The sequence below is a fragment of the Arvicanthis niloticus genome, chromosome 11 (genome assembly GCF_011762505.2).
Source record: "Arvicanthis niloticus isolate mArvNil1 chromosome 11, mArvNil1.pat.X, whole genome shotgun sequence".
In the NCBI taxonomy this organism is placed as follows: domain Eukaryota; kingdom Metazoa; phylum Chordata; class Mammalia; order Rodentia; family Muridae; genus Arvicanthis; species Arvicanthis niloticus.
In genome coordinates, this window is record NC_047668.1 from 71,452,151 (window position 1) to 71,471,527 (window position 19,377).

General features: G+C 41.8%; 1 protein-coding gene across 2 annotated transcripts in view; it reads right to left on the minus strand.

Moving 5' to 3' along the window:
- Window positions 1-19,377, minus strand: part of Srbd1 (S1 RNA binding domain 1) — a 178,517-nt gene that overhangs the window by 148,014 nt on the left and 11,126 nt on the right. For both annotated transcript variants that reach the window (XM_034514629.2, XM_076942403.1), the window contains exons 5-9: window positions 14,539-14,705; window positions 12,309-12,426; window positions 10,839-10,977; window positions 5,979-6,075; window positions 2,629-2,764 (exon numbers count right to left, since the gene is read on the minus strand). In XM_034514629.2, the coding sequence (XP_034370520.1) occupies window positions 2,629-2,764; window positions 5,979-6,075; window positions 10,839-10,977; window positions 12,309-12,426; window positions 14,539-14,705 (657 nt within the window). The remainder of the gene's footprint in view (window positions 1-2,628; window positions 2,765-5,978; window positions 6,076-10,838; window positions 10,978-12,308; window positions 12,427-14,538; window positions 14,706-19,377) is intronic.

Sequence of the window (19,377 nt, forward strand, 5' to 3'; positions counted from 1 at the left end):
GCAAAGGCTGAGGGGTAAGGTCAGGACCTCATTAAGGGCTTATCTGCAGAAGAACAAAGCCAAGGTGGGGTGGAGAGAACTTGGCAGACAACAGTGACCCAGGGCCTCTCGCCACATTATCCATCTATCTCCTGAGGTTCATATGTTCACACAGTTACACAGAAGATGAAAAGCATAGTTCACTACCACACAGGCTAGAAAGTTATCTGCTACTCAGCAGTGCCCCTCTAGCACACACAAACCTAAAAAGCTCTTAAAACACAGCACTTTTCAAAAGAACATTCTAAACTACTCTATCTTGTCAGGCTCTCATCTCCAGAAGCCTGTATCAATCACAAATTTAAATCCAATCACTCAGGTTTTTTTTTTTAAATTCAAGTACTCAAATATCACATGAATGAAATAAAATACTGTTTAAATTCTCTCTCTCTCTCTCTCTCTCTCTCTCTCTCTCTCAAAGGGTATAACATTAGATAACAAGGTCATTTTTGCAAACGAATTTTAGTAAATTTATATTGTCACTGGTACATTTTTAGATACACTAGTATATGTGTGTCTATGTCTGTCCCTCCCTCTCCCTCTCTCTCCCCCCCAGTATGTGTGTATGTGTGTGTATGTGTATTACTGAAAGCTGAAAGCCAGAGCGCCCACACACTCTAAAACCACTTTATCAGAAGTATACCCTCAGCTCTCACTGCAGATAGTATTTATTACAAGTCACTGTTTTAGTATCTTATATTTGTAGTCTATAACTAGGTAAATACAGCTCCATTGTGCCTACAGTTTTAAAATTACTAAAATTATGTGTTACATCACCTATGACAAATACAGTGCACAAAGAAGTAACACAAGCAACTTTAGACATAATAAGAGAATGTGGCAGGGGAAGGGCTGGACTGTGGTCAAAAATCACTTGAAGTTCTTACAGAGGACCAGAGTTCAGGTGCCAGCACCTACATGGAGGGTCATAACCATCAAACTCTAGTTCCAAAGACTCTCGTGCCTTCCTCTGGCCTCTGTGGGCACCAGGCATGTCAAGTGGTACATATATGCAGACTGTCTTAGTCAGGGTTTTACTGCTGTGATCAGACACCATGACCAAGGCAACTCTTATAAAGGACAACATTTAACTGGGGCTGGCTTATAGGTTTAGAGGTTCAGTCCATTATCATGATGTGGGAGCATGGCAGCATCCAGGTAGGCTTGGTACAGGAGATGATGAGAGTTCTACATCTTCATCTGAAGGCTGCAATGAGACTAATGGCCTGCAGGCAGCTAGGACAAGGGTATTAAAGCCCACACCCACAGTGATATACCTACTCCAACAGGGACACACCTACTCCAATGAGGCCACACCTCCCAACAGTGTCACTCCCTGGGCCAAGCATATACAAACCATTACACAGACAAAACATTTATACACATAAAAATAGAATTAAAGTCTTTTAAAAAATAGTGAACTATTTCAAATCTTCAAGGTCATACTATCTTTATACATCAAACTCACCACATTATAAATACACAAGAGGTACTTGTGGGATAAATGAAGAAGTTTCATGTCATATTACAATGAGAAAAGGGTAAGTTTCATGTTTATGTAACCATATTTTTTTAAGTTGCATTTTAGAATCAAATAATTATAACACGAAAGGTAAAGAATTCTAACAAGTTTCATTAGGCTCTCTTCACAGCTGTAAAATGTAGATAGAAAAAAATACATTTTAAAATGATTAGTGAGGACTTTTTTGTTGTTGTTGTTGTTTATTTTTCGAGACAGGGTTTCTCTGTGTAGCCCTGGCTGTTTTGGAACTCACTCTGTAGACCAGGCTGGCTCGAACTCAGAAAGAAAAAAATAGTATTCATATAGCAGGTGCACAACACTATGAATCACTATACATCATACATGTGGTAAAGAATGTACATTTTGTACTGTGAACATTTTACTACAATTAAATTTCAAAAAAGAAAATGAATTATGACTCTGCAGCAAAATAAAACCTATGGGAGTCTGTCTCTATCAGACCTGCTTCACATGACATATTAGTGCTGTTAAGGCTGGAATGAAAAGACACTAACCCATGGCTCGCAACCATGTAAAGAAATAATGAACACTAGGTATGATAACTACTTTGTTAAGAAAGCCAGTGCTTTGTGACTGTCATTTGTAACACCTCTCCTGCCGCTGTGCTAGTTAAATCGCATGCTGCACAGTACATAGCCTATGAAGACGTTTAGTAAAAGAAGTAAATATATACTTAGGTAGAAAATGAAATTAGAAGGCTGAGCTACAATGGCTATGGTTCATAAAACCAAAAGGGACCAGACACATGACTCTAAATGAGGCAGTGGTCTATAGTTGTCTTGGGAATGTCTGTGCTCACACCTAAGTGCACAGGAAGCAGGGTCTAATGAATGTCACCAGCCAGAAGCAAGTCATGTGAGTTATCACACTGTCGGCTCTGTTTAATTTTTCAGTGTCAGTAACTCTTCTGGGTCTTTGGTTCTCCATTTAGGAAATCAGTAAACTATGACATTATGCAAATTTTATACAAACTAGTAAATAAAATAGTTGACATAAATTCTTAATAAAGTATTATCATTACTATCAGCATGCAGATCCTTATTTACCTGGTGATGGTGGATGTTTCTTATGTTGCAAGAAAAGTTCTGGTAAAGCTGAAACTTATCAACTTCTTTCTCATTTACTTTTTTTGAAGATACTTTTGCAAGAGATGACTGGATACAAATGTATCTATGTTTACACCTAGTCAGACACACAAATATTAAAAAAGAAACAAGCATTTATTTATTTATGTGAGCTTTACATTTGACAAATTTATATAAAAAGGATAGAAAAAAGTTAAAACTATTACCAAATCAGATTTGGTTAATGATGCCCAAATAAATTAGCATTACTAACCCATCAAAAGGACTCTGCCAGCCCATCACCTTTAAGCTCAGCACAGGGAAACTTGGTGAGTTTGAGGACAGCATGGTCTACATAGTAAGTTCCAGGGCTGCTAGGGCTACACAGAGAAATCATGTCTCAAAACAAGCAATCATACTAGCATATACCCTGAAGATCAGTTTCTATAGCAACATAAACCATCCAAAATGCCTGACTTCAGATCGTATCTACCTACACAGAAGGATGAAATAATTGATCGTAATCAGACAGAACATCTGTAATTGTGCACTCACAGTCAACTTAAAGTTAAAAGAAGGGGTAAAAGGGAGTGGATACCAGGAAAATTCATAAAACTGGTTCAGTGTTTAAACAGACAGCTCACCTGTAAAGACTAGGCTCAAGACCAAAAAGACAAAACTGGCAGGGGAAGGGGAAGGGGAAGGGGAAGGGGAAGAAGGGGAAGAAGGGGAAGAAGAAGGGGAAGAAGGGGAAGAAGGGGAAGAAGGGGAAGAAGGGGAAGAAGGGGAAGAAGGGGAAGAAGAAGGGGAAGAAGAAGGGGAAGAAGAAGAAGGGGAAGAAGAAGAAGGGGAAGAAGAAGAAGGGGAAGAAGAAGAAGGGGAAGAAGAAGAAGGGGAAGAAGAAGAAGGGGAAGAAGAAGAAGGGGAAAAAGAAGAAGGAGAAGAAGAAGAAGGGGAAGAAGAAGAAGGGGAAGAAGAAGAAGGGGAAGAAGAAGAAGGGGAAGAAGAAGAAGGGGAAGAAGAAGAAGGGGAAGAAGAAGAAGGGGAAGAAGAAGAAGGGGAAGAAGAAGAAGGGGAAGAAGAAGAAGGGGAAGAAGAAGAAGGGGAAGAAGAAGAAGGGGAAGAAGAAGGGGAAGAAGAAGAAGGGGAAGAAGAAGAAGGGGAAGAAGAAGAAGGGGAAGAAGAAGAAGGGGAAGAAGAAGAAGGGGAAGAAGAAGAAGGGGAAGAAGAAGAAGGGGAAGAAGAAGAAGGGGAAGAAGAAGAAGGGGAAGAAGAAGAAGGGGAAGAAGAAGGGGAAGAAGAAGGGGAAGAAGAAGAAGGGGAAGAAGAAGAAGGGGAAGAAGAAGGGGAAGAAGAAGGGGAAGAAGAAGGGGAAGAAGAAGGGGAAGAAGAAGGGGAAGAAGAAGGGGAAGAAGAAGGGGAAGAAGAAGGGGAAGAAGAAGGGGAAGAAGAAGGGGAAGAAGAAGGGGAAGAAGAAGGGGAAGAAGAAGGGGAAGAAGAAGGGGAAGAAGAAGGGGAAGAAGAAGGGGAAGAAGAAGGGGAAGAAGAAGGGGAAGAAGAAGGGGAAGAAGAAGGGGAAGAAGAAGGGGAAGAAGAAGGGGAAGAAGAAGGGGAAGAAGGGGGGGAAGAAGAAGGGGAAGAAGAAGGGGAAGAAGAAGGGGAAGAAGAAGGGGAAGAAGAAGGGGAAGAAGAAGGGGAAGAAGAAGGGGAAGAAGAAGGGGAAGAAGAAGGGGAAGAAGAAGGGGAAGAAGAAGGGGAAGAAGAAGGGGAAGAAGAAGGGGAAGAAGAAGGGGAAGAAGAAGGGGAAGAAGAAGGGGAAGAAGAAGGGGAAGAAGAAGGGGAAGAAGGGGAAGAAGGGGAAGAAGGGGAAGAAGGGGAAGAAGGGGAAGAAGGGGAAGAAGGGGAAGAAGGGGAAGAAAGAAGGGGAAGGGGAAGAAGGGGAAGGGGAAGAAGGGGAAGGGGAAGAAGGGGAAGGGGAAGAAGGGGAAGGGGAAGAAGGGGAAGGGGAAGAAGGGGAAGGGGAAGAAGGGGAAGGGGAAGAAGGGGAAGGGGAAGAAGGGGAAGGGGAAGAAAGGGAAGGGGAAGAAGGGGAAGGGGAAGAAGGGGAAGGGGAAGAAGGGGAAGGGGAAGGGGAAGAAGGGGAAGGGGAAGGGGAAGGGGAAGAAGGGGAAGGGGAAGGGGAAGAAGGGGAAGGGGAAGGGGAAGAAGGGGAAGGGGAAGGGGAAGAAGGGGAAGGGGAAGGGGAAGAAGGGGAAGAGGAAGGGGAAGAAGGGGAAGAGGAAGGGGAAAAAGGGGAAGGTCTTTAAATTGATGTGTGTCTATGTCCCTGCCCCACCCCTTGTTTCTGCCTACCTCTGCCTCCCTAGTACTGGGATTAAAGGTGAGTGCCACCACAAATGGCTTACTGTCTCTTTTAAATGAGATAAAAACAGAAAGCCCAAATAGGCTCTGCCAAAAGCACTCTAATCCCATCAAACAAGACTGGGATGCTACCTATAGCCAAGAGCTAAAATATACTTCTGATCTGTATTTTTGCTCACACCTAGCATCACACATTGCAGAGGCAACCCTAGCACAGGTGTAGTGTAGTGATTGGTTTGTCAATCTGACTGGAAAATGAAATTAGTAAGGCACCCCCAGGACTGGCATGCCTCTAAAGATACTGTCAAAGAGGAAGGACCAGGAAGTTCCGGCATGGAAGTGGACAGCACCATATCATGAAGGGGATGGATTCCACACAGATGAGTGAGTAAAAGGGGAAAAGAAGTCAGCTGGCCAGCACAGCTTTCCCTTGCTCAGGTTGCCTGGCCGCCACTATGTGAACTGCTCAGCTCCTCCAGACCATCTCTACCACTGTGCTCTAAGCCCCCTGAAGCTGTGAGTCAAAATAAAAGTTTCCCCCAATTAAGCTGTTTGTATCTGAGATTTCACCACAATGATACAAGGAGAACAAAAACAGGTAAATATCAGAAATACACTGAGCACACAGCATAATCCTCATGTTTGAAGAGCAATACCCCTACTCTAAAATAAATACAAATCCCACTCCACGCTCACATAGCACTAGTTTTTAAACTGTGTCATCAGAGCCTCCGGTGAAGTGGCCTACAATAGAGAAGTCAAAAAGGCAGAGCTCCAGGCACCCTACTTAGAATCCAATTAAAACAACTTTAACTATTTGAAATATTAGGGTTCTGTTGTTTGATCGAAGAATTGTACTAAGAAAAAAAAAGCCTAAAAATCAAATTTTTTAAATGAACACTGGGTTAGCACTAAGAACACTTAATAGCATAAGTCCCACAAAGCAGAAAGCTAAAAGAAAAATTACTTACAAGTCCCGAATAAAGTCGAGTGTATCTTTGTCTTTAGCAATCATGTCTGCTAAAATATGCTGTACTCCTGTTTCAATGTCCTTGAGCTCAGACAGGCCTTTGGAAGGGTAGAGGGGGACGAGAAGCTGATATTAAGATTGACTGTAAGGTCTATAATTAAACACATTAAACTAAATTCCAGTTCATAAATTCTTTCATTAACAAACTTAGGCGAGAAAGGCATCGTGAGAGTGACTTGCTTCCATACCCAAAGAAACAAGTCTCCAGAAGCAGTGCTGCAGGCCCTCTCCTAACAGGCCGCGCACTAGTGAGAATGCAGTTTTGGACTCATCTGGTTGACTCATGGCTCCACCACTTAACAATCCTGAGACCTAGAACAGGTTATTTGCATTCCCTGCCTCAGTTTCCCATAAATATGGAGTAATCATTATCTCCCTCATGTAGTTCCAAAAATTAAATGTTGTAAGAACCAAGCCTGAATCAATCATATTCTAAGACATGTAATTTTATGGGTTACAAACGTTTGCCCTCTCAAGCGATTTAATTAATAGTGCTATTTGAGCATGAGGCACTACCATGTTGTAAGTGACCCATTTGAATTTCCCAAATCTCACAAGACAATACTAGGCATTCATCTTGATGAGATCATCTACAGGCAGCACATGAAATCCTTGCAAGCACTCTCCACTGGCCGGCTACAGCCCTGATTCTGATCCAGCATGGCCCGTGGTATCATGTGCTCACAGAGAGCATCTGCCTTGCACTCTTTCATTTCTCCCATCTTCAGTGTTGTTTTGCTGATTTAAATCAAGGCTTTATCTACAGAAACACTGAATGTCATGTGTATGTCTTTCTATGAATATAGTTTCCATGAGTAAAAGGTACAAAAACCAAAGAGAACAGCACAACAGACTTATTCGAGCATAATTAATAAAGATAAAAGTACTTGGTGTATTATAATAATTTGTGGTAACTACTGAAACAATACTTACTTTAAAGAAATAGGAATTAAAATGAATAGAAATCCTATTTACATTTTAAAAGACTATCTCTTGAGGAAACTTTCAGTGCCAAATTACATTTACAAATAGAAGGCAGTTTATGTTGAGGATTTAGAACATCTACAGTGGATTCATGTGCTACTAGATGGATCATGAACTAAGAAAACCATTCTGGAGCCCCAAGCACCTCAGAGCATCGTTACACAGAGAAATTACAAAAGCGGGCTGAGAACTCAGTAATAAAAATGGCTTACAATAAAAACCATTACTGAAAGCTGCAAACAGAAAGTACAAGTTTGCTACAACAAAGGGACTTTGAAAACCCTCATCACACTGGAGAACACCATTTGGAAGTCTTAGGCATTCAGTGAATGTTTATAAATAAAATTATACTCGTCTAAGGACTGTCCTTGGTCAAAAATACAGATTCTTGGATGACAGGAGCATCACAGATGATTCTGACAGAAGCTTTTTAAACTCACTGCTAGGGAGAGTCAGAGTTGCCTCTCCTCATGGCACTGGGTCTCAGCAGGAGGAAAAAATTACCAGAGTAATTTGGGCAGCCTTTTCTCATATTGCATACCTGCATGCTCTAGCCAGAATGACCTGAAGATGTCTGCATGTTTGAAAAAGCCCCAGGCCCAGTTGCTCTTTCAGGCTCACTATAGCCTGTAAGGTGAGCATTTCAGTAAAATCAGGAGAGAAGGAAAACCTAAGCAGAGAAGCAGATAATAAGATCTCCATAGTGACAGAGCTAGACATGCTTTGCAATAACAACTGTGACTGTAAAAGAACACTGAAAAGCCAATGTTTCTTTACACTTTCTCTGTACATAGGCCTTCTTATAGCACAGAGCCATCAGGCCCTCCTCAGCACAGAGATGCCTGGACCCCAGGGCAAAGCCATCTCTGGTACAGTATAGGTTTTTATTCCGAACAAATTCTTAGTCTATAGTGAGTAAGAAATGTCTTCTACTGAAGAAAATATATATATATGGTTTCTAAAAATATTTCTAGGAAGAATGTGGGAATGATTAAAATACTTCTTTAGGAAAACCTCCAATAATAGAGTTGAAAGTGATCATATGTATCTGTAGAGCATAAAAAGTGAGGGACATGAGAAAAAAAAGAAACATTTTAAACAAAAGCAGCATGGTAGTTGGAAAGAGAAATGCCCCCCACAGGCTCAGGCATTCATGCTCAGTGCTCCGTTAGTGCCCTTGCCAGAAGGCCACTCACTGGGACAAGTACTGAGAGTTCAAAGCCTCACCCTACACCCAGACTGCTCTGTGTGTCACACTTACTGTTGGCTGCTGCTGTGGCCATGCCTACTCCTGCCACCACACCTCCCTGTCAGGATGGACTCCTATCCCTCTGGGATTGTAAGCTAAAATAAACTCTTTCTCCTAGAAGTTGCATTTGTTCAGAAAAGTCCTGACACACAGTACATAGTTATCTGAAATTAACCATAATTTGTGATTAGAATCAACAAGTGAGTGAAGCCCAGACTAAGTCTGTAGAAACCACAGGAACCTGCTGGGTCTGAGCTAGTCACATGACCTGAAGTGTCAAAGCCTGCTGTCAACCATCATGTATCCCCTTGTCATCATATGTGACCATCAGAAGGGATATGATCAGGACTTATGTTTATAACCTAGACCAGTGCTGCTTTCAACCTTGGCCAGAGAAGTATCTTTTGCAATGGGCTATAAAGCCTGTAGAGTCTCATAGGTAATAAAAGTACTGAGAGTGAGTGGGTCCTGCATATCTACCCACAGACCTCAGAGAACAGAGAAAGGGGCAGAAAGAGCATAAGAGAGGGAAGACAGAGAGGAGTGCTGTGAAATGCTGTGTTGGGGACAAGACACGGCCACTGTCCTCATGCATTCCCTGCAGCTGTGGCTACTCACACAAGCTCAGGCCAAGTAGACCAGTCTGTATTCCAGTAGGTAGCAGTAATGGACACAGTGAGCCACACAACAACAAAACAAAAATAACAAAAAAACAAAACCCAAGAAGGAGACATGAGGAACAATGGTGGGAGGAGGCCATGTTGAGGGGTTTCCAGAGCAGTGAGGGGGTGGATAGAATCACAGTATATATGGATGAACTGTCAAAGAGGAAAGAATTTCTTCGGTGATACAAGCATCAAGACCTGTGCAGTAGGAATGCAGTATACCTGGGAACTAAAGAGACCACTATACCAAAGAAAACAGGAAACGGAAGGCAAAGAATTGGCTCTAAGCAACAAGAGGCAGCAAGCCTCCCTGCAGCTCCCTCCACTGTAGACACAGGCAGGCCCCGGCCCAGCTGTGAACCAGGCTACTAAAGCTCATGTGTCACCAAGCTATGAGATGCTATCTGCAAACGCAGTATGGAGCTGAAGGAAACGCATGCACAGGACTGAGGTCCCATCCCCAGAACCCTGCCCACAACGGACAGGATTGAACTTTGTAAGGCTGTAACTGAATAAACCATAGTACAGCATATCAAAAATAAAAACCTAAATGCTGAAAATCACTAAAAATATAACTATAAACAAGCATGAAAAACTAAACAAATGTGGATTGTATTCATCTCAATCCATCTCTAACTTCAAATAATCCTTTACATTACTGTCCTTTCCTAAACATATTAAAATGTATATGTTTCTATGAACAGATAGTTTGTAGTTTACAGATATAAATACTCATTTTTTTAAAAAAACACAAATTCAATGGGCTAGAATATGGTTGATATGCCATATTTCTCTATAGTTAATACAGAGTATGGATTTTGTTATCACAGACTGCCCTCTGTTGACAAGTACACCTCCCAGTTTGAAAAATCAACAGAAAGTCCAAAGAAACTACAATGGGATGGAGAAACTGAGGTGAAGGTGGGAGCCGACCTGCAGCTGCCGGGCTACAAAGCCTGGGGGTGTAGTGTGCAGCAGGAGGACTGCAGCCCATTACAAAGCACGCTGGGGTCTGCTAGACAGTAATGCAGGGGCTCCTACCACCAGAGAAGAAAAAGCAGCTCTGTGAGATGACAGACATAGTAATTTGATCTCAGGTCGGTGTTGTCTGACTACAAAGTTCATTTAATATGCATATATATCTAGACAATGTCTATCTAAATACACACAATTACTAAAACATAAAAGAATCAATGGTTTTTGAGAAATCTGTCATTTCTGCTTGAAGATGAGACAAGAAAACTGCAAGTTCAAGTCCAGACTGAAGAGTAAGACTCCAGAGAATAATGACTTTTTAAACCTTTCTCCTATCCCTGTCTCATTCTCTCTCACACAAAGGCCAGAATACATTTGGAAGAAGTTTTAGAAAAAGCCCCCTTATTACTTAGGAAAAAGCGTTAAGAGCAGAAGCCATTTGTTCTTTGTGTATCCAGAAGTATTAAGATTCTTTTTGAAGAAGAAATCTGAGATATATGATTTTAAAAAGGCAGAAATAAAATAAAAGCTTTGAAAGATAATAGAAGAATCTTTATAACCTTGGAATATAGAGGGATTTCATTTAAAAAACATCAATTATCTTAAAAGATTAATAAGTTAATAAAAAAAAAAAAAAAAACCTGAGACCTATTTACTGAAGATGGAGCTAAGGAAGCCCAAGTAGGAACTGAGAAATATATGCTGTGAGCACATCTTAGAGACACCTGTAAATGAAGAAAGAGAAGCAGCAGAGAGTGGGAGGTCACCAGAAGCAGAAGACTGGCCAGGACCTGTTTGTTTGCATCATTTGCTCTTCATCTGCTGTTACCAGGCATTTGTACAACCATGGGTGAGAACAAGTTGAGTGCAGGGATTTGCATTCTAAAAGTAGAGCAGCAGCAGGCTGCCATCTTCTGGAAGCCAGTACCTGTAACACCAGGCCTGATGTAAGATAGCAGGTTGAGCTGCCCCGGGTTCTCCAGCAGAGTCCGCGCTGCTTCTTCTAGCCCCAACTGTTTTGCTCTCTGGGCTTTGGTGCCCTTGCTTCCTGTTTTATATGGAGCAGACTAGGAAAAAAGGCAGAATATATCACAGGAGTCTGTTTTACAAAGCCAAATCAAAACAGGGATGCAGGACTAGCGGACATACCAAAAATACCATAGACATCCTTCTCTGGTCTATCCTGTCCCCTCAGAGATGAACTCTATTAGCTAGCCAAGACTATAGGGATGCTTTGTGTCAAAGCTTTATCTTCATAATTTTCTATGTGCTTAGTTCATTCTTTCCTTGCATTTACTCATCTTTAACACTCATCATCTGGACTGCAAGGTCCTCAAACAAGCCAGCCCCTGTTATAGTTAAACTTGTTTCATATAATACTTCTTTTACCACTACTACTACCGCTAACCCTCTCTCTGTCTCTCTTCTCTTCTTCTTCTTCCCTCCCCCCTCAACCCACCACCTGCTGGCTATAGTAGCATGCTGAAGGTCCGTCCACAGCACTTCCCTAATGACAATGATTTTCAGTCTGGATCTTGCCCAAACCCCCTGCTACAATTATTATTCATCACCTCGCTCACAAAGCTCCTTCCTCCTAATCCACTTATGTCACCTTCAGACCCTCTTCAGAGTTCTCTGATGATTTGTTTCAACATGTTCTCTAGATTCTGACTTATATTTCAAAAGTTGCTATTTCCCAGTGGTCATACTGACCTGCTTGTCCATAATCCCCTCCTAAAGTGAACTCTTCCAGTCTCATAGCTTCTAACATGAGCCTACCAAAGAATCCATGAGGGGCTGCTGGCTTCTGTGAAGACCAAGTCCCTTATAGAAAATGGCCTGGTGCTTCCATACAACCCATGTACTGCTTCCTATAAACGTACATCTCTAGATGACTTATAATTAAGACCATGTAAGTGGTATGTGAACACTTCTTAGGTTATATTATTTAGGGGAGGGTAATTTTTAAAAGTATGTACTTGTTGAATACAGACAATGTTTTCTACCCATGGTTGGTAGAGCACACAAATGTCAAGCCAACAAGTAAACAGAGTGCCAACTGCTTTAGCTAGAGGCTGAAGACATTCATGTGTAGATCTCCAGTTCAGCCATCTCCCCTGCAGTCCATGCTTGTAAAATCTACTCTCCTTCCTTCCTTGACTAGAAATTCCTTGAGGGCAAGGACTATTTACTGCAATGCCCATAAGTGTAAACCCAAGTTCCTGGCACATACAAAAAGGCATCCAGTAAATATGCACTGGCTAAAAGATAAAATCCCTACTGAATTAAATATCAGTGGCTGGTGGCTTTAGCTTTTTATGTCTTAGTCTTCCTTAGTGATAAAAAGATCCCAAATCATAAACATTCAGGCATTACATTAAAAGACAAAGTTCCTTACCACATGTTCTAGTTCTTCAAATGTTTTACAGTTCAACAAGGCTTGTAGCAAGCACTCAGACATCTTCCCCTCCTTCTTAATTTTCTGGATTCTACTATGAACCTTCTTTGCAACATCCCTGAAATTAAAAACTTACATAATATATACAATCTCTACGTCCAACCTTTCTTCACAAGGCTAGCTCACATTTACAGAGAAGCTGCAGGGAAAGGAAAAGAGAACTCTAAACAGTTTTATCTTTGACTCATTTGACAGTAACTTCACCCCCAAATATGTTACTATGCATTTCCGAGAAAGAATAATCTACAAAACACAATAAAGCCATCAGGATCAGGTAGTCACTGCTGATCCATCACTGTCTTCTCCCTCACAGACCTGATTCGTGACTCAGCAACAGTGATGGCAATGGATTCTCTCCAGAAGACGGGTAGCTGTCAGATGTAGTCTCTCTGGCTGAAGCAATGTTCCAGTCTCTTAGATTTTCAAAGTCTCCATACTTTGAAAGGCTTCCTACCAGTTAATTTGTAGTGTCTCCAAGTCTGGCCTCCCAGGATGTTTCTGTACAGTTAAACTCTGGGGCCTGCTGGTGGGGACCTCAAACTAGTAACACTGCTCTTCTCACTGAATCTCACTGAGAGGCAAATGATTCTAGGGCAGCCTGTGACTGAGAGAATGTCACCCCTTGATGTTGGAAACAACACAGGTTTCCAACATCAGCACTTCCTCCCCTTGTAACTAATGCGTATTTTGTGGAGGGAGCCTCTAAGACTATCTCATTCCTCACTAAGCTTCCGCTGTATGCACTGATTCACTCCTATCACCTTAGACTTTGGTTTATTTAATGGTTATTATCCACCACTGCGACATACTTTATGGCCCAAAATTATCACTGGCTTAGCCTGAAGTAACCCTTTCAAGCTAAGTGCTGTGAGCTTCTGACTTGTCCCTCTCACTCTCTAGCACAAGACACCCCAGCTCATCTTTTACTTTCCATCCTGAGCACTTAAATCCTAAGACTGACCGTCAGGAAGCATCTGACCACTACTGTGCTCACTGACTCTGCAGCAAGGCTGCTCAGGACGAGCAAACTCAGCACACAGAACTGGCTTCTAAATACTATTCTCTATTGACAAAGAACTGGGGTTCCATAGAGAGGACACAATTCTAGGAATCAAGGCAGATGAATCAGTACACAGCTGGGCAAGAGGAGGGGCAGGCACCGCAGAAGAGGGGTAGGCACAGCAGTTCTTCTAGTTTTCAACAATTATTTTTCACTGTGAGTGTGCAATCCTGCTGTCTGTGTCACACATGACATCTTATCTCACCACCTGTTCTTATTTACAAAGTCTGCCCAGTAATGGTACTGATCCAGGTAGCATGAAGCAGGATTATGTATACACTCATGCATGCATTAAGGAGGAGCATGTATCCATTAATCCAAGGCTCCCTACTTCAAGTCTCTGCTGCTTTGACTTCCCTACAGTAATGGGCTATAACCTGGAACTGAGAACAAAAAAAAAGTTCTTTCTCTCTTAAGTTGCTTTTGTTGGAGCATTTATCATAGCAATAGGAGAAGAATTCAAATAAAATCACCAGCAATACAGTTGTCATTACTTTCATGATCACATGGCTCCTAAGAGTCATATAGCATCCTCCTTGCCCTGGATAAAAAAAATCAAACTCAAAATACTCAAAGGAGAGTTTCTACTGAATGCTTATGGTTTTGACTATCATGAAGCTGCAAAACTAAGTCACTCCACTATATGCTGAAGACCATCTATGCTGGCAAGAATTCTCCATTTGGGGACTGTGGAGTGGTAAGAGGACAGTGTTGAAGGCTTAAACCAACATTTTTAGTTTCCTGTTGTGGCAGTCCTAATTCTGCCATTATATCTAATCATTTCAATGAGAAAAAAAAAAAAAAAAAAAAAGATGGTCAAGACCTATAGATCCATAGTCAGGCTAAGTATGTAGCAGACAGAGAGAGGCCATGCCCTAACACAGCAGACATGGTCAGGCTAAGCGTGTAGCAGACAGAGAGAGGCCATGCCCTAACACAGCAGACAGACCTGACTCTTTCTGGCAGAAGAGGACTGCATTTAGATGACAGCAATGAGAAGACACAAAGCACCAGAACTGTGCAAACAGCCACTTGTTCATGTCCTTGTTTCCAGTCAAGAGCCCACAGTTTGTCTCCTACATGACATCCATCCCCACTCAGGTTTCTTACCGTAGCTCATCTAGGGTTTGACGAACTTCTCTTAGGAAATCAGCATCAAGGTTATTAATGAGCTCTTTTCGATAGCGTACAACAAAGGGGATCGTGTTGTCATCATTAAAGAGGCGTATAATATTGGCACAAACCCAAGGTTCAATATTAGTTCTCTCAGATAAAACCTGCAAAGAAAGATAAACAACGATTCAAAAATACTGATGCCTGTTATCCCAACCCTTTGAAGGCTGAACCAGGACTACCAAGAGTCTGAGGCTAGCCAGAGCTATGAAATAAGATTCTATCCAAAATTATCATCATCAACTGATTATTGAAAATCAGGCCAAAATGTCAGAATTGTTTCAAAACAACAGATGCAGTAAACAGCTAAACTCTCTCCAGGCTTGACTCTTCTCCATATTACCACCAGACCCATGGACAATTATTTAGGATAGTCTCCCAGAAAACGAATGGTTATCTCAACCTGCATTTGTTAAGTGAAGTTCCTGTCAAACTTACTCATCCTCCACTCTCCTCATGTGCTATCTATTCAAACAATAATTCAAACTAGAAAAGCCATTCACCTCCAATTTCTAACTCTGGTCAACTCCAACTATAAAATATGTCTTTACTCTCTTCCTTTCTCCCATCCCCACAGTACAGCCTCATTCGAGCCTACATCTCGAACTGAGGCAGCTCTCCCTGAAGGCACTCCAGTCTCATAAGGAGCACTGTGAACATTGTTTTCAAAATGAATACTACATCATGTAATTAAATTGGTCAAAACCATCACTAATATGCCATGACACCTGGAATTCAAACTCTGTTAAGACAGTTAAATAAAAGTTAGCAGCATTGGAAGCCATTGAGGGCAGACCCTTTTCTCATGGTTGACATTGAAGCTACCTTCCATTTACCTTGCACAACTTTCCCTCGTTAGGCCTCCTGGCTCAAAGAACAGAATACCTCTGGCCCTAGGAAACATGATCTCATCTGCTCAAAAAATTAGACCATTGGACACTGTTGTTTCTTCCATGGATTAGATGACTGTACATTGTTATTTCTTTCATGGATTAGCCCTGCATACTGTCATTTCTTCTATGGATTAGACCATTGCACACTGTTATTTCTTCTGTGGGAAGCTAACTCAGCTTGCCCTGTCAATCATCTGATAGGAATCCACTCCCCAATCCCCAGAAAAGCTGATTTCCCTGGAAACATGGAAAGAGATGGAGGAATAATTATCTCCTTAATAAGACAACATACTTGCCTGTCTTCAAAGCCCCGACCCGGATGTACTAGCTTGCAAACCTTCCCTGCTAATTTTTTTGAGTTCTGAAAGCATAACTTTTCCTTTCTTTCTATGTCTTGTTCTAAAACCCTAGGCATACTGCCCCAGTCTAACCATTTTTCCTTGATAATCTAGGCTTTCTCAATTATTCTCTGAAGCTCACCACATCCTTTAGCCATGAGCTGCCTGCCAATCTTCATTGTTGAACATGATGGTTTTCTTAGACCCTAACTCAAAAGACATCTTAAGTTATGCTAATCCAGTGATGATCAAGACATTTAAAAAAAAAAAAAAAAAATCCCAGGCATGAGGAACAGCTCAGTGGTAAAGTAGTAAAGTGTTTGCTTAGTATATATAAGGCCCTGGGTGTAATTCTCAGTAGCACAGATAAATCAATAAATAAAATACAAACCCTCTTTCCAAAAAAGCTAACTGGGAAAGAAGCCAGTCAAAACCTTGTCTCCCGTTGCTCCAGTCCTGCTGCTGAATCAACTTGTATGTGCTAACTTTCAGAGTCCATGAGCTCTGTGGACTATACCAGTAGTTCAGTCTGTGGTCCTCAAGCAACAGCATAAGCATCAGCTACAGCCTTGATGAAAATGCATGTTATTAGGCCCCACCTAACATACACTGACCTAAAAACTCTACATAAGGCCTGGCCTCCCTGTCTTAGAGAAAAGAGGCAAACCCAACAAAACAGCAGAGAGCAACCCTAAAGGGCGTGGAAAGGCAGAGCAGGAAACTGAAGTGTTTACTTTTACAGTACTTCATTTACTTAAGTAAAACAGATATATATTTACTAAGGGAAAGTAAAAAAGAACTCCAGAGAGGGAGGGGCCGCAAGGAGAAATACTGTAACACTTTTAATATGGACTTTTACTATATAACATGTAAAAGGCTTATCAAGCTCAGTATTGACTCACTTAAATTATTTGAGATAGAAACTGACATTATTCTCATTTTATACACACAAACACTTGAGCTTAAGAAGTAGACTATCCCAAGTCCCACTAGCCATATTACCCCCTCAAAAATTCGATTTCTAAGCAAAGCAAGAGATTTATCAGGCAAAAGTACAAAGTACTTAGATTGTCTCCTCTCTCCTGAGCATGGACAGGACACAGTGCTTTCATGTTGCCCTCTAGCTGTTGGAAACATCCAGAAAGATGCCTTCTTGTCCCCAGTGTCCCGAGATCTCTTACATGGGAAACTCCCCTCTGCTCAGGGAGAAAGAAAACATCTGGGCATCAGCAAATCCACTGCAACTCTAATCACCCAGCAACATCTGCACTTTAAAGATCTAACCTCAAATTCAATGACTCATTAACGAATAAAAGTAAGAGAATTTTCTATTCAGTCAGAATCACTCCCAAGCCAGCCACTTGAACAGCTAGGTCCCTTCTGAAAAGTTGCTGATTCTGTTTACCACCTGACCCAAAGAGTTGATTGTGTCACTATGTCACATAAAAACTTATGTAAATGTAAAGACAAGAGTGGGAACAATTAATATACACTGCCAGAAATCAGAAAAGAGGTTACAAAAGAGGAAATGGAGGATTGAAAGAAGTCTGAAGGGGGATGCTGTTCTTCACAGCCCAGAAGTTGTTTGATTACACTTTTGAACATCCTGGGCAATTGCATATATGTATGAAACACATCAAAGTTTGCTGATGGTTTAAAGCCTCTAACAAACTCTACCAACCAGGTGGGAAGAAAAAGAAGGAGGAGGAGGAGGAGGAAGAAGAGGAGGAGGAGGAAGAAGAGGAGAAGGAAGAGGAGGAAGAGAAGAAGAAGGAGGAAGAGGAGGAACAGGAGGAGGAAGAAGAGAAGGAGGAGAAGAAAAAAACAGTTTTGATCTAGTTAATGTTTCCCAGAGCAAACAGGCTGCATCTAAACAGTGCAGAGCGGCAGTGAGGCTGCCGGCTCAGACACTGGCTCCCTTTCCACTTCGTTCCAACTTACGCCTTCCTCAGACACATCTATTTACCTACACTGTCTCTTACTACCTCTCGAAACAAAGGGAAAGAGCTAACAAAAAGGCTCTGCTTACTTTTCTCCCTAATTTAGGAAAGGTTACTAAGACCCACAGAGCCACTGCACCTGCCCAGGCTCACCCTTAAAATAAAGAAACCATATCACAGCAATCACAACTTCAGCACGGTTTAATCCCAACTGACTGTGCTACTCACTTTTCAGTTTTTACTGACATACTTACATGGGACATCAGGGGCTTTAACAAAGACAAACTCCCCATAGCAACCATACATTCACAGTTGGGAGACAGATGAAAGTGGGTACACTGCTTCTGTTCAAGAGTGGTCCTCAGTCACTGGTCAGGAATTACACACAAACTATGTTCATAGGTAAAGACTAAACACTAATCAAGCGTAGACTATGCAGTCTGCCCTCTTCACACAAGATGGTGAGATCCCTGAAAAGCTAACCTCAACAGAAGAACAGAAGACCAAGGCATGGAGGTTAGCAGGGCCATGGGAAGGATCCAAGCTATAGGATTCTATACTGAAGTAGCTGTCAGAAATTTGTAAAGAGAATTAGATGTGTTCTCTTTAGTTCCTTCTATGAAAACAAGAATGCTTCTGTCTACTCGCCTGATTATAACTGATATTTTTAGATTACCCATTTATTTCTTCAAATGAACCATGATAATAAAAAAAGATACTAATGTATGTGCTATGGAGCCTACTTCATAGAGTCAACTGTAAATAAACAGCAAACATTATTACCTTTCAGCATTTACCAACACCTACGAGCCCAGTCACCCCCAAGATTCAAAACTTTACATTCTTCACAGCTGTCTCTTGTCTACCTTAAGGAAACCTGATCTCACCTAAAGCTCAACCCTGGTTTACACAACCACAGAGCCTCCACTGCCCGCCCCCTCCCCCCAAACACAAACAGGCTAAACAAATGTAACACTATTTTTAAAAAGTAAGTTTTTTCCCCCTTGTCTCCCTTGTAATTGGAGAAAACCAGTAAGGGTTGAGCTTTATTCCTCTCTTCTCCCATGACAAAGAGTGGGGGACAGAACATAAAGCAAAGTGCCAGGAGGAGGCAGCCCTTCACAGTGAAAGCCTTGTCATGTCTGGAAGCTCAGAAGGTTTCAAAGACTTTGAAATGCTCCTCTCTTCCTCCTGTAAACTGCCAGCTGCCAGAGGCACCTACCTTGGTAAAGTAAGTAAGCTAGCAGCACTAACAAAGGGCAAAGCAAGGGAACTGGACACACCCACTGCCTTGTAGCTCTGGACCAAGGATGAAGGTTAGAGTCTTGAGAGTGAGTGCCCTGTCGGTGGTCTACGACCTGCCTGTTCTGTGAAAGCACTGCCTTCTAGATCTGAATGCATGAAGCAAAGGAAGACTTAGATAGCCATTTACTGTAGATGGTCTTTGTACTTTGTGGGTTCTTCTTTTTATCACCCCCTTTCCCACCACAGTTTTACCCCCATCACTAGTGATAGAAGAGAGAGAAGGATTAGGGGGAGAGGAGGAGAGAGAGATCCCTAAATCTATTTTCTTTCCTTTTGTTTCTTCTTTACACAGAACTGCTA